At 56.8% G+C, this 13617-nt stretch overlaps 1 protein-coding gene across 1 annotated transcript in view; it reads right to left on the minus strand.

Moving 5' to 3' along the window:
• PDGFRB (platelet-derived growth factor receptor, beta polypeptide) overlaps positions 1-13617 on the minus strand; it is a 37651-nt gene that overhangs the window by 3090 nt on the left and 20944 nt on the right. The window contains exons 9-22 of the mRNA XM_005870597.2: positions 12238-12361; positions 11648-11859; positions 10721-10815; positions 9662-9794; positions 9045-9149; positions 8573-8683; positions 6950-7109; positions 5957-6114; positions 5282-5400; positions 4880-5002; positions 3930-4041; positions 3424-3523; positions 2744-2849; positions 368-600 (exon numbers count right to left, since the gene is read on the minus strand). Coding sequence (XP_005870659.1) covers positions 368-600; positions 2744-2849; positions 3424-3523; positions 3930-4041; positions 4880-5002; positions 5282-5400; positions 5957-6114; positions 6950-7109; positions 8573-8683; positions 9045-9149; positions 9662-9794; positions 10721-10815; positions 11648-11859; positions 12238-12361 — 1891 coding nt within the window. The remainder of the gene's footprint in view (positions 1-367; positions 601-2743; positions 2850-3423; positions 3524-3929; positions 4042-4879; positions 5003-5281; positions 5401-5956; positions 6115-6949; positions 7110-8572; positions 8684-9044; positions 9150-9661; positions 9795-10720; positions 10816-11647; positions 11860-12237; positions 12362-13617) is intronic.

Raw genomic sequence — 13617 nt, forward strand, 5'->3', positions numbered from 1 at the left:
GAAAGGAGAGAGAGAGAGAGAACAAACTTGCAACCTGAGCACGTGCCCTGACCAGGAATCCGACTGTGACCTCCTGGTTCAAAGGTTGACACTCAACCACTGAGCCACGCTGGCTGGGCCTATGAGGGCTCCTTTAAAGGAAACAACTACTTTGCAGATAAATCCCAGCCTATTCTTTCTCTCACCAACCTGCCCTTTCCACTTGAGGGCATCAGAGGTCAAATGAGTTCAATTCACTGGCAGGAATAAGTGCTCACTCTAGTAACTTACTTCTAAGGCAAGCCTGATGCCATAGACACACACACACACACACACACACACACACACACTGTGCACAGTATTGCACACCCTGGGCCACAGTGATTACCTGGCAAGGCTGGGGGAGCCCTCCAATGGGCCCTCATCAGCAACCTCGGGCTTGGGGTCAGGCAGGGGGATGATATAGTCATTGTCACCCTCATTGGGCTGCACAGCAGTATAGAGGACTGAGCTGGTGTCCAGTGGGGATCGGAGGCCATGGAAGCCAGGGAAGCGGGCTTGGGACCGAAGGACAGCCGGGTGGTCGCTCCTCAGAAACTCCTCGTCCACCTGCTGGTACTTCTGCTCCGAGGGGGAGGGGGAACCCAAGAGACAGGGAAGACCAGGTCAGAAAAGCCTTTAGGGGTCGTCCAACAGTTAGATTCTGGCCCAGCCACTCGCGTCTTGTGGAAATCGGCAACTGGTGCTCAGAGAGGAAGCACAATTGTCCAAAGTCTCACAAGACAAGGTGAGCTTAGGGCCACCCAGGGAGGGGGCTGCCAGGGGACCAGCACCCGAGACGCTAACATGTCACCCACTTCAGACCAGACAGGTGCTGTCTCATCCTGCCTCAACCTCCTGGGTCTCATTTCCCAAACTTACGAATGGGGACCACCCGACTCCAGCTCACGGGTCCCTGAGTGTAACCTGGGGCGGGAGCGGGGTTAGGAATGGGCCTAGGGAAGGGGCTGTGTCTGGGCCAAAGGAGACGGGCATCTCCCTGCTCTAGTTCCTGCTGTGGGCAGGGAGGTGTGGCCCAGCCGGCTCCATCTGCCGTGTCTGAGCCTGGATGGGGCCCAAGTGGCCAGGCCCTCAGCAGTCATCTAGCCTCAGGAAGTTCAGGCCTCTGATGGAGACACAAGATTTGGCCCAGGTGAGACGGCGTGAGGCAGGATGCAGGATGGCGGGCGCCGTGGGCTCCCTTCTCTACTTTAAACCCATCAGCTTCCACGTGGGTTTCATTTCAGAACTCTGTGCTGCTAAAATAAACTCTTGTCTCCAGCCCATCCCTTATTGGTTCCAGCAGGGAAACTGAGGTCAGGTGAGGGTACAGGGTGGCCCCCCAAATACCGGCATGTTACAGCAGCTTTGTGCTGGTGTCTGACTTCTGGACCAGAACTCTCCGTCCCTCCCCCACGCTGCCTCCACATACCTTTTTGTAACCCTCGCCCAGCAGCCTCTCCAGAAGCAGCACCAGCTGGGAGAAGGGGGGGCGAATCTCAAACTTCTCTTCCCAGCACTTCTGCATGATCTCGTAGCTGGGGAGAGGCACAAGGGGTCAGGGTCTCTGACACAGGGCACGGGGGGTGGGGTTGGGGGGAGGCGGCTGCCACCCCGGAAAGGTGAGCCATGAAGGATTGGGGAAGGGAGTGGACAGGTGTTGTTTTCCCATTGTTGCACCTGGATATCCCCTTGGGAAGCCCTCCTTCCAGCCCCGGCTCAGTGGTTCAGTGGGGTTGGCCACACCTGGGTGAGCACGTGACCCAGGCCTGGCCAGTAGGAGTCCGCATCCCCTCAGCTCAGTGGCTGGTTCTGGATGGGCACGTGACCCCAGCTGAGCCACATCAATCAGCTCTGGGTCTTTTGCTGGAACTGAGGTGAAAGCAGCAGGACGCAGCCACTGGGCAGTGCCAGCCTGAATAGGAGGCCGGGCAGAGGAGAGCGGAGCCCAGGGTAGAAGGAGAGATCGCCGATGACCTCAGCTGCACACCTGGATCCAGCCAGACCTCGGTTTTCTAGATCTCTGCACCAATCAAGCTACTGTTGGCTTAAGCTGGTAAAGTGGGGCATCTATGTTTTGCGCCCAAAACGTTCTCCCAAATGCGCCACTCACATCTCGTCGGAGGCGTGGGCAGGCTGGGCCATGCGGTAGCCCCGCTTGATGGCATTGTAAAACTGCTCGTTCATGGGCAGCTCTGGGTAAGGGGTGCCACCTGCCAGGGAGCAAAGACAAGAGAGAGATACACGGGCTCAGGCGTGTTGAAAAGTGTTGAGAAACCTTCGTGCCAGGGCTGGGTGGTGGGGAAGGTGACCTTGGGATTGAGAACTGTGGCTCCTTCATGGCTCTGGACAGGCTGCAACCCTCCCAGAGCCAAGCAGGCTTTCGGACGTCACTGTCCAAACCCCTGGACGCTCAGATGGGGAGGTAAAGAGGCCCAGAGCGGGCAAGAGCCTTGCCAAGGACACACAGCAGTAAGAAAGCAACAGAGCTGGGCCCTGAGCCTGAGCCCCGATCGCTGTCCCAGAGTCTGATCACTCAGAACTCTGTGCTGCTAAAATAAACTCTTGTCTCCAGCCCATCCCTTATTGGTTCCAGCAGGGAAACTGAGGTCAGGTGAGGGTACAGGGTGGCCCCCCAAATACCGGCATGTTACAGCAGCTTTGTGCTGGTGTCTGACTTCTGGACCAGAACTCTCCGTCCCTCCCCCACGCTGCCTCCACATACCTTTTTGTAACCCTCGCCCAGCAGCCTCTCCAGAAGCAGCACCAGCTGGGAGAAGGGGGGGCGAATCTCAAACTTCTCTTCCCAGCACTTCTGCATGATCTCGTAGCTGGGGAGAGGTGCAAGGGGTCAGGGTCTCTGATACAGGGCACGTGGGGGGCGGGGATGGGAGGCAGCTACCACCCCGGAAAGGTGAGCCATGAAGGATTGGGGAAGGGAGTGGACAGGTGTTGTTTTCCCATTGTTGCACCTGGATATCCCCTTGGGAAGCCCTCCTTCCAGCCCCGGCTCAGTGGTTCAGTGGGGTTGGCCACACCTGGGTGAGCACGTGACCCAGGCCTGGCCAGTAGGAGTCCGCATCCCCTCAGCTCAGTGGCTGGTTCTGGATGGGCACGTGACCCCAGCTGAGCCACATCAATCAGCTCTGGGTCTTTTGCTGGAACTGAGGTGAAAGCAGCAGGACGCAGCCACTGGGCAGTGCCAGCCTGAATAGGAGGCCGGGCAGAGGAGAGCGGAGCCCAGGGTAGAAGGAGAGATCGCCGATGACCTCAGCTGCACACCTGGATCCAGCCAGACCTCGGTTTTCTAGATCTCTGCACCAATCAAGCTACTGTTGGCTTAAGCTGGTAAAGTGGGGCATCTATGTTTTGCGCCCAAAACGTTCTCCCAAATGCGCCACTCACATCTCGTCGGAGGCGTGGGCAGGCTGGGCCATGCGGTAGCCCCGCTTGATGGCATTGTAAAACTGCTCGTTCATGGGCAGCTCTGGGTAAGGGGTGCCACCTGCCAGGGAGCAAAGACAAGAGAGGAGATACACGGGCTCAGGCGTGTTGAAAAGTGTTGAGAAACCTTCGTGCCAGGGCTGGGTGGTGGGGAAGGTGACCTTGGGATTGAGAACTGTGGCTCCTTCATGGCTCTGGACAGGCTGCAACCCTCCCAGAGCCAAGCAGGCTTTCGGACGTCACTGTCCAAACCCCTGGACGCTCAGATGGGGAGGTAAAGAGGCCCAGAGCGGGCAAGAGCCTTGCCAAGGACACACAGCAGTAAGAAAGCAACAGAGCTGGGCCCTGAGCCTGAGCCCCGATCGCTGTCCCAGAGTCTGATCACAGCCCTGCCAGGCTGGAGGTATGAGTGGTCAGGGAGGGTGCCCTGCCAGGCCGCTGAGGACTGTGGGGAGAAGGAGGCATACCCAGGGTGAAGATCTCCCAGAGAAGGATCCCAAAGGACCACACGTCGCTCAGGGTGGTGTAGAGGCTGTTGAAGATGCTCTCGGGGGCCATCCACTTCAGCGGCAGGAAGGTCTGTGGGAGGGCGGGTCGGTCTGAGGGTGAGGAGGGGCCGAGCCCCACCCTGCACCTGGACGGGAGGCGGGGGGAGCGGGAGGGGGGAAGGGGAGAGACCTGGCAGTTCCCACCCAGCTCCTCTCCCTCCCTGGTCCCTGAGGGCCTATCTGCTGGCACACGGTTCCCATGTCCATCCCAGTGCTGGCCAGAGGGTCAGGCGGCTGAGTTCCTTTCCCGCAGCTGTGGTCATGGTCACCCCAGGGTCTGAGGCTCCTCACGGAACAGGCTTCCTCCCTGACTGGAGAGCCCCTGACTGAGCTAGCAGGGCAGCGTGGGAGCCAGGGACATGCCAAGGTCCACCCGGCTCTGATTCTGGCTGCCTCCGATCTCTGCGGCCTAGCGTCCCTCCAGCTCTGGGGTTCACTGTCCCAATGTAGAAAGTGGGCACACGAATGGGAGGCAGGGTGGTCATATTTTAACCAAATACTGCCTGCCACCTATCCATCTGTCTCAGCTGACACCTCGGCTTCCTCCTCTGCCTCCAGCCACCGTTGGGACAACACATTTGGCCTGCTCCCCTCCAAACTCCCCGGGACCCATTACAGCTGGTCCCTTGCCCCCTGTCATGACCAGCAAATCTGAGCCGGAGCTCACTCGGCAAGCCTCAGCATCTCTGCCCGCTCCCACCCCATGCCCAGCTCGTGGCTCCCTTCCTGTCCCTGCACACATGGCTGGGCAGGCAGGGCCGTCACTGCTGGGCAGGTCAGACCACGAGGACCCCTGACCCGATCCCCTCTGAGCCGCAGCCAGGCTGACCGGGAGGGGCAGAGACGCAGGGGGTGGGGAAGGTACTCACGCTGCCTTTGGAGATGTAGTTAGAGTCCCGCATGATGTCACGAGCAAGGCCGAAGTCACAGATTTTGACCAGCTTGCCCTCACAGATGAGCACATTCCTGGCTGCCAGGTCTCGGTGGACACACTGGGGGAGGGGAGGATGGGAGCTGAGGCCCTGGGGCAATTGTGGGGAAAGACCCTCTGTGTCAAGTGCTTTGGGAAAAATGCATCACATCCAGATGAGAGGGGCCACGTGGGGTGGGGGACCACACGGGGGAGAGGGACCACGTGATGAGGGCATTCACTGTCCTCATCCACCCGACGGGGCGAAGCTACTGTGTAGAGCAGTGCACCTGGAGGACCCTGGGTGGCTGGGTGACCCACCTCCCCATGACCTCCATCTGCCCACTGGGACCACACGTACATTCTTGGAGGCCAGGAACTCCATGCCATTGGCCACCTGGTAGCTAAAGCCCACAAGATCCGTGTAGCTAAGCACTGGGGACTCGTTGATCAGGGTCGCTCGACAGGTCCTCTCGGGAGCTAGAGGAGAGCAGAAGGTCAGCACGTCTTGTTCCCATGGCCCACAGGCCTCTGCTCTTTGGCTCCTGGAGGCTAACTGTCCGAGACAGGGGCTACTGATCCTCTACATCTCCCCCAAAGGAAAGCAATTTCCAAATATCTAACTGGAACCTCTCCTACTTTACCAGAGCCTTTCTTGTCCAGAAAAACTGTCAGCATTTGCCCCGGACCACTCGGCCTTGCCTGCCCTTTACAGGGGCGCCAGCTCAGCCTGGGGCCTACTCTGAGCTGATCCCTCTTCCCCAAGGCCCAGGAGGCCAGGTACTCCCCGACTGTAGCTTCCCCTCCATGTAGGCTGCATGTATATGTCTGGACCCAGAAACTGGGGTTCATATTGGGGCTCCACCACAGCAGCTTTGGGCAGGTGGCTGCCCTCAGTTTCTGCATCTATGAAATGGGCACAAGGCCAGCTCCCTCCCAGGGCTGTTCTCCAGCGGGACATGTGAAAGGCTTTGAAAAGAATGCGTCACTGCGCAGGTGCGAGGGCCATACAGGTGAGAGGACACCGCGCACCCACCAGAGGGGACGTAGTTATCGTAAGGAGCCATGTAGTTGGAGGACTCGATGTCTGCATATTTGATGTCTCCTTTCATGTCCAGCATGGGCACATAGTCCACCGATTCGTCCTTGCTCATGTCCATGTAGCCACCGTCACTCTCCCCGGGAGACATGTGGCTGGGGGCGAGAGGAGCGTCACAGAAGGAGAGGTCACAGGCTTTCCCTTCTTGTCCCCCTCCTGCCCCTCTGCTCACCACTGGGGCCTCAAGGCCCCGTCACTCAGGTGTTTCTTCTCTCCCTCACTCAGTCCTCCTCCAGTCTGTCACGGTCATGTGAGTGACCTCGAGAGCCCTTTCAACCAACCTGTGGGGCCCTGAGTTGGGCCCTGGGCCTGCCAAGATGACATAAGACCCAGTGTGTGTCCTCAGAGAGCTCAGGCCAAGCTATGATCTGAATGAAGCCTCTGCCTGCAGCATCAGCTCCCTGAAGAGCTGGGGAACTATAGACACGTGTCTCTATAGGTGGAAAAAAGACTGGAAGAAAATGGATCAAAATGTTGGGGAGGACAGGGACGAGTTTTACTGTCTTTTAATGCTTTTCTAAAGTTACTCTTGTCTCTGCAATAACTACATATTGCTATTGTAACCAACAAGAGAACGAAGGTGTTATTTTTGGAAAAGAAGAAGGAAGGGGCTAGGTTGACCTCAGGGCACGGAGAGGCTGGTGTGCAGAGGGTGTGGGAGCTACAGCGAGGAGTAGGGCGTGGAGTCAGGCCTGGGGACCATGGGAGGGACCAAGGGGTCACATCTGCAGTGCTTAGCACAGGGCCTAGCACACTGCAGACAGCCAGTAGGTGGCAGCAGACCCCACCATTAACATCAGTGTTATTGTCATGCCTTCTGGGGTGGCCAAGCCCCAGGCCCACTCTACCCTCCCCAGCCTCAGCTTCCTGTACTAGACAAGGAGGGAGCAAGCAGGTGCTCCTCGGGCCTCCCCACCTTCCTCCAGGTACCTGGGCAGCGGGAGCCCGACGGGCAGAGCGTTGCTGTAGAGCTCGGTGCCGGGCTGGCGGCGCTTGTCGGAGCAGTGCTGCAGGAAGGTGTGCTTGTTGCGGTGCAGGTAGTCCACCAGGTCCCCGTAGCGGCAGTACTCGGTGATGATGTAGATGGGCCCTGCGGAGGGACAGGCTCAGGGACAGTCCCCAGGGAGGCCTCGGCTTCCGTTAAGGGCCATGAGAGTAATGACAGGCTGCACGTGGGAGAGGAGGCTTGGTACAAAGGCAAAGAGGCTTTGGCTCCAGGCAAACCTGGGTTCTTTTCCTGCCTCTGTAACCATGAGCAAGGTGTGTAGTTTCCCTGAGCCTGACCTTCCCCATCTGTTAAAGGGGCCAGCTGTTGTTGATAGGTTTTCAAACTGAAGCTTATTTCGGACCCCAGTTTATAAAGCAAATAGTGGCAATTATTTACTATCAGGTTACTGCTCAAATTTAAATACAGTACATTTACTTAAAGTCAATCCGTGGGAACTTGAAGATATTAATGGGAACAAAAGTTGTGAAATGGGGTGATCACTGCAGACATAACTGGCCTGTGTGTGCAATGTACTTCTGTGTTTTGTTTTGGTTGTGCAATATTGAGGAAAATCCCAAACCTCACAATAAGCAACTGTAAATGGCAATAACCTTGTTTTTGCAGCCTAACAGCCTATCTTGTAATCACAGTTTCAAATAAACATGCTTAGCCAGAAAGGCTTGATTCTATGACCTGAATGAAGGCAGCTCCCAGTTAGCAGGCTGGTGGTCTCCAGTAGTGGGGACACAACTCATCTCAGTGTCGCATGAGCTATCCTTTATTACAGTTGTTAAAATGTATCAAGAAAAAAATAAAACAAAACAAAAAAACAAACACAGACAACAGTATGGTGATTGCCGGGGGGGAAGGGAGAGGTGGATGAGGAAAAAGGGGGGATAAACGGTGGTGGAAAGAGACTTGACTTTGGTGGTGAGCATACAATGCAGTGTGCAGGTGATGTTTTGTTGAGTTGCACACTTGAAACCTGTATGGTTTTATTAACCAACTAGAGGCCCAGTGCATGAAATTTGTGCACGGGTAAGGTCCCTAGGCCTGGCCAGTGATCAGGGCTGATCTGTGGGGCGATTGGCAGGGTGATCGGGGCCCCTGCTTGCACCACCTTGGCTTGCCTGGCGCCACCTGCTCGCCGGTCCCACCCCTTGCCACTGCTGGTCAGGACCTGCAGGCTGGGGGCAGATCCTGCATTGAGCGTCTGCCCCCTGGTGGTCAGTGCACGTCATAGCAACTGGTCATTCCACCGTTTGGTCGATTTGCATATTAGGGTTTTGTATAGATAGATGTCACCCCAATAAATTCAATTATAAAATATATTGCAAAAATTTAAAAATGTCAGAGGATCCCTTAATTTGGGAACCATGGACTGATGGCCTGAACAGTCCTCTGGCCTCGTCAGTGCTGTGATGCTGTGCGTTTCTAAATCCCACATCCATCTGGCTCTGTAAAGTAAGGGTGTGTCCTGATGTCCCTGGACTGAGGAGCGGTAGAGAGGGCCAGGCGTTGGCCACTGGCATTTCCCAGAATCCTCTGGGCAATTGGGTCTGTACCTCCTTTGGTGCAGGCTCCCAGCAGATTGACCACGTTCAGGTGGGGCCCGAGGTGACTCATGATCTTCAGCTCTGACATGAGGGCTTGCTTCTCGCTGCTGCGGGCTGTGGCTGAGGGAGAGAGGGGGCTCAGGCCTGGCCCCCTCACGGAGGCCCCACGGAGGCCCCACTGGGGCCTATTCTGGCCCAAGTCTGTGCTGTAAGACACAGGTGGCCAAGGGTGGCAAGGACACACATGCGAGGAGAGGGGAAGAGGTGGGGGGAGGGAGCAGGGGAGGGAAGAGGCTGCCAGAGGTGGGAGCGGGGTTTGGAAGCCTCTTTCCTCAGAGTGGGGCTGGCCGCACGCAGAGTGACTGTACTCCTCGTGCCCAGCGAATCCGAATCCGAATCTGAATCAGGCCTGGCCTGCTCTGGGAGTGCCTGGTGTGCGGGGACGGGCAGGAGAGAGGTGGGGGGTGCTCCCAGGACTCACATTTCAGCATCTTGACGGCCACTTTCATAGTGGCCTGAGAATGGCTCAGGCCGTGAGCCGTGGCCTCCACCACCTGCCCAAAGGCCCCAGAGCCGAGGGTACGTCCTGGGAAAAGATGATCCCTCAGCTCCTGGCCCACCAGGAAGCTGCATCCCCGCCCTCAACCACCCTGGACTTAAGGTGTTTCCCCCAATGAGGCTCCTAAAACCACAGCGCTTCACAGTCCTTCCTGGTGTCTCATCGAAGTCCTGTCTGCTTTCTGGCCCATCTTAGTCCCTGGAAGCCTTCCTCCCTCCCCAGAGGGGAGCACAGCTCCTCTGCACCCCTCAGCCTCCCAGCTAGATTAAGCACAGGCCTGTCCTCAATTAATACTTCCTTTCTTGTCACAAAGGGTCCCATCTCACACAGTCATGGGATCGTAGGACCTCCATGCTGGATGGTCCCTGGGGGATCGTCTTGTCCCCATTGTACAAACGGGGGACTGAGGGCCGAGAGGGCAAGACATCCATCAGCCCTAAGTCTCAAAGCTAGTCACGGCAAAGCTGGGACCAGACCTCAGGTCATCTTCCCACCCGCCCCGAGTCCACACACTGCCTGTGAGGTCTCCTCGAACTGACCAAGCACAAGCTGGTCCCGGGGCAGCTCCCAGGTGGAGTCGTAGGGCAGCTGCATAGGGTCCACGTAGATGTACTCATGGCCATCGGAGCTCACAGATTCAATCACCTTCCATCGGATCTCATAGCGGGGCTTCTGCAGGACCAAGACAGGGGATGGGTCATCGGAGGGGGTCTTGAGGCCCCCTAGGTCCAGTCCCTTATGGAACGGATGGGGCAGGAGACCCAGAGGCCCAGAGAGGGGCAGGGGCACAGCTGAAGTCACACAGCAAGTTATGGATAGAGCCAAGGCCTTCATGGGTTCAGTGGGAACCGATGCCAAGGGGCTAAGAAGTGGCTGAGGAGTAGCTGACAGCCAAGGGCCCAGCTCATCAGAACCTCCTCCCCAGCTTCTCTCAGAGCCTCAGCTGCTCCTCAGATGGGAATAAAGGAGCACACGGCCCCAGAACGTGACACCAGGCAGGGATACTCTGCTGGATGAGGACAGCCCCTCTCCACGCTGGGTCAGTCACAGCAGGAATCTCAGAAAGTTGTAACGGTGGGATCTTGAAACCATGAAGTGTTGAAATCACTGGACTGGAATCTTAGAAAGATAGACTATGTGGTACTGTACTCCTAATTTAGGAATCTTAAAATGTCTGAAGCATGGAATGATGAAATCTCAGAACAGAACATGGAAATTACAGAGTAACAGGATTAGAATGCAGCTCAGCAGGATCCTGGAGTCTCTGTGGGTAAGAGTTGGAAGGATCCTGGGGCCCATGCAGTCTACCCGGCAGGTCCCATACCCTGTGTCTGGGAGGGGCAGGAGTGATGTCCGAGCAGGACCCGGACAGGGGAGCAATAGAGACAGGGAACCCTGATGGCCTAAGACCGGGCTGCTGGGGATGGAGGTAGCTCAGACTTCCAGCATCACTCTATGCCATTTTACACCTGAACTCTGTGCTGGGCCTCAGACATGGCCAGATCCTGCGGGATTCAAGGACAGGGGTGGGGGGATCGGGGGTCCATACAATACAATGGTGTGCCTGTCTGTATCCCTTAGGCAAGGGCGGGGCTTACCTTCTGCCAGAGCATGATGAGGATGATGAGGGAGATGATCGTGAGGACCACCAAAGCCAGGATGGCCGAGATCACCACCACCTTGAAGGGCAGGGCTGGAGGTAGAGACAAGAGCTGGCCATAAGCCAACAGGGCACTTGGCAGCTGCCTTTCTCACCCCACCTCCAGTACCGCAAATCCCTCTCTGCCCACCCTGCCCAGAACAGAAGCCCCCTCTCGTTCCCTTCCACAGGCTATAATGTCAGACCCTCAGCCTCTCCCTCTGGGCCACACCTTCAGCTTCTCCCATAAATACCCATGCCCTTCAGTAACTACCCACTGTTCAGATCGCTACGGCCTCCCTATCCCTTCAGCCCTTGCAGGGGTCAGTGTGGCCTGTCTGCCATGGCTCCAGATCAGATGCAAGCTCCTGGCGGCCAGGCTGTGGCTCATCTTTCCTCTCCATGCTCACAGACATGCACTGTGCCAGTTGCCCGCATGCATAGGAACTGTACATGCATGCTTACACACTTGTATGGGACTGTGCACCCACAAGGACATGCATAGACAAACACTCGTGGGTTTACACATGGATCTGAGTGCATTCTTTATTACATGTTTACAAACCTACATTTGGAGGGTTTGTGCCCATGTCTAAGGGTCAGGCATGCTCATGTACATGGCTTACGACACACATAGAGTACACACACTGGGCATAAGGAGACAGGGTTATTCATAGCCATGGTTTACAGACATACGCTTGTGGATGTACACGTGTGGCAATACTGTGCTGTTGTGTAAGCGTAGGAACATTCTCTGGTGAGTTTCACAGGGCTCCGGAGTGCCCATGGACATGCTGACTCGGGCACACGGGCATAGTCACAAGTGTGGCAGGGTCGAGGTGGGGGTGAGGGGTCATCGGGGGGCCACTAAGGCTGGGTGACTCACACTGGGGCACCAGGGTGACCTCCTGCACATCATCGCCCAGCAGGTTTCGCAGCGTGCAGCGCACAGATAGCGGCTGATCCACGCGGCGCAGGCGCAGCGTGCTCACCACCTCGAACTGCTGCTCCTCCGCCCAGTACGTCACGTTAGTCTCCAGCTGGCTCGCCTCCTCGGAACTGTTCCCCAGCGGCGTGGGTGGCAGCTCGCGCGGACACCTGCCCAGGGAGCCAGCCAGGTCAGCTTGCAGGCCCTGCCCTCCGCAGGAGCCTCTAGGCTCCTTCCCGCTTCCTCACCCTGAGCTGGCTCTTCTGCGGTCCCTCGACTGACTGACCAGCAGGGGGCGCTCCTACCCCAGAACTGAGAAGCCCGATGATTCACAAATTCCATTCCCTTCGTTTGACCCTCAGAATAAAGTTAAGGAAAAGGGGGCAATTGAGGTCATGCAGGGCATCTCCACGAAGCCACATCTTCCAGGATGTGACTCTAGCCTGGAACAATGTGCCCGGAGGAAGGGGCTGGACCAGATGACCTTCCGTGGGTCCGTCCAGCCAGCTGTGGGTTCCCTGGGAGACTGAGGCAGGTGTTCCGCTCACCTTTTGAGGTCACTGCAGATAGACCAGGTGAGGTGCGGCTGAGGCATGCCCCGGCCGCGACAGCGGACGGTCTGCTCCCCGTCGGCAGGATGGCTCTCACTCAGCTCCAGCACATGGACAGGCACTGCATGGAGAAGGCATGGGGCCAGGCGGAGGGAAGGTCAGAGCAGGCAGGTAGTGAGCAAGATCCTCTGGGAGGCAGGACATGGTCCAGAGTCTCCCTGGGGGAGGGGAGCTGCAGACTGCAGGTGAACGTTAAATACTAGGAATCCCCGTGTGAAAACTGGCGGATTCCCCTTCGGGGTACTTCAAAGGGGAAGCCCCCGCAGGGTGATAGTCTGTCTTTAACACCTCTCAGAGACTTGCTAATCTCCCCTTTTAACAAAGAGAGAGCAGGCCTCGGGATCAGGGCCCTGGGAAGGCAAGAGCAGGGAGCTCGAGTTTAATAGCATCGCTTTGTTGTCTTGGAGTCGATTTAGTGGTGCTTTATATTTATGATGCTTAACAGTGTTTCCCATCCACAACTGAGAGGTTAACTTCTCTTTCAAAACACATTTTTAGAAAGTCAATGGGCAAAACATTAAGTCACTATCATGTCATTCCTCTGCTCAAAACCCTGCAGTGACTCTTCATTTTAGTCACAGAAAAAGCCCAAGTCCACCTAAGAGCCCACGAGGACCTGCACGATCTGTCCCGTCCACCCCACCACTGCCCTGTCCCAGCTCTGACCTCGTCTCCCACCACTCTCCCCACCACACTGTTTCGGCCGCTCAGGCCTTTCTGCCGTCACTCCTGTCTACACTGCCTGGTATGCCCTTTCCTCAAATAGCCACTCCTTCTTTGAGTCTTCACGCAACTGTCACCTCCGTGAGGCCAACCCCATCACTGCTATTTAAAAGGGCAACCCTGCCCCCCAGAACTCTCAATCCTCCCCCACACCCCACCTGGCAGCGTTTGCTTTTCCTTTCACAGCACTTGTTACCTTCTAACCTTCCACATAATTTGCTGGGGATTTTAGCCCTACTGTTGAATGTTTGTCTTCCCCCACCAGCCACACAAAGGCAGGGCCTCAAGAACCTTGAACAGACGGGCATACTGGAGTTGTTCAATAAGTACCTACTTCATGAGTAGTGTAGCTTAAGAGGCATGTGAGAAGGGAGAATCGTGGCATTGGCACATGAGTGCCCGAGGTTTTGAAACACCAGTCTGGCCCAGTGGCCAACTTGTACAGCTGGGGAAACTGAGCCCCAGAGAGGGGGTGTGCACAGAGCAGTGGGTCCGCGTCGGCGCTAAGACTGGAACCCTGTCTCCTGAGGCCCGGGCTCCCTCTCCTGCTCCTCCTAGGGGTGGGTGGGCAGTGTAGGGAGGGAGAGGAAATGG

The sequence above is a fragment of the Myotis brandtii genome, unplaced genomic scaffold, assembly GCF_000412655.1.
Source record: "Myotis brandtii unplaced genomic scaffold, ASM41265v1 scaffold32, whole genome shotgun sequence".
Lineage (NCBI taxonomy): Eukaryota > Metazoa > Chordata > Mammalia > Chiroptera > Vespertilionidae > Myotis > Myotis brandtii.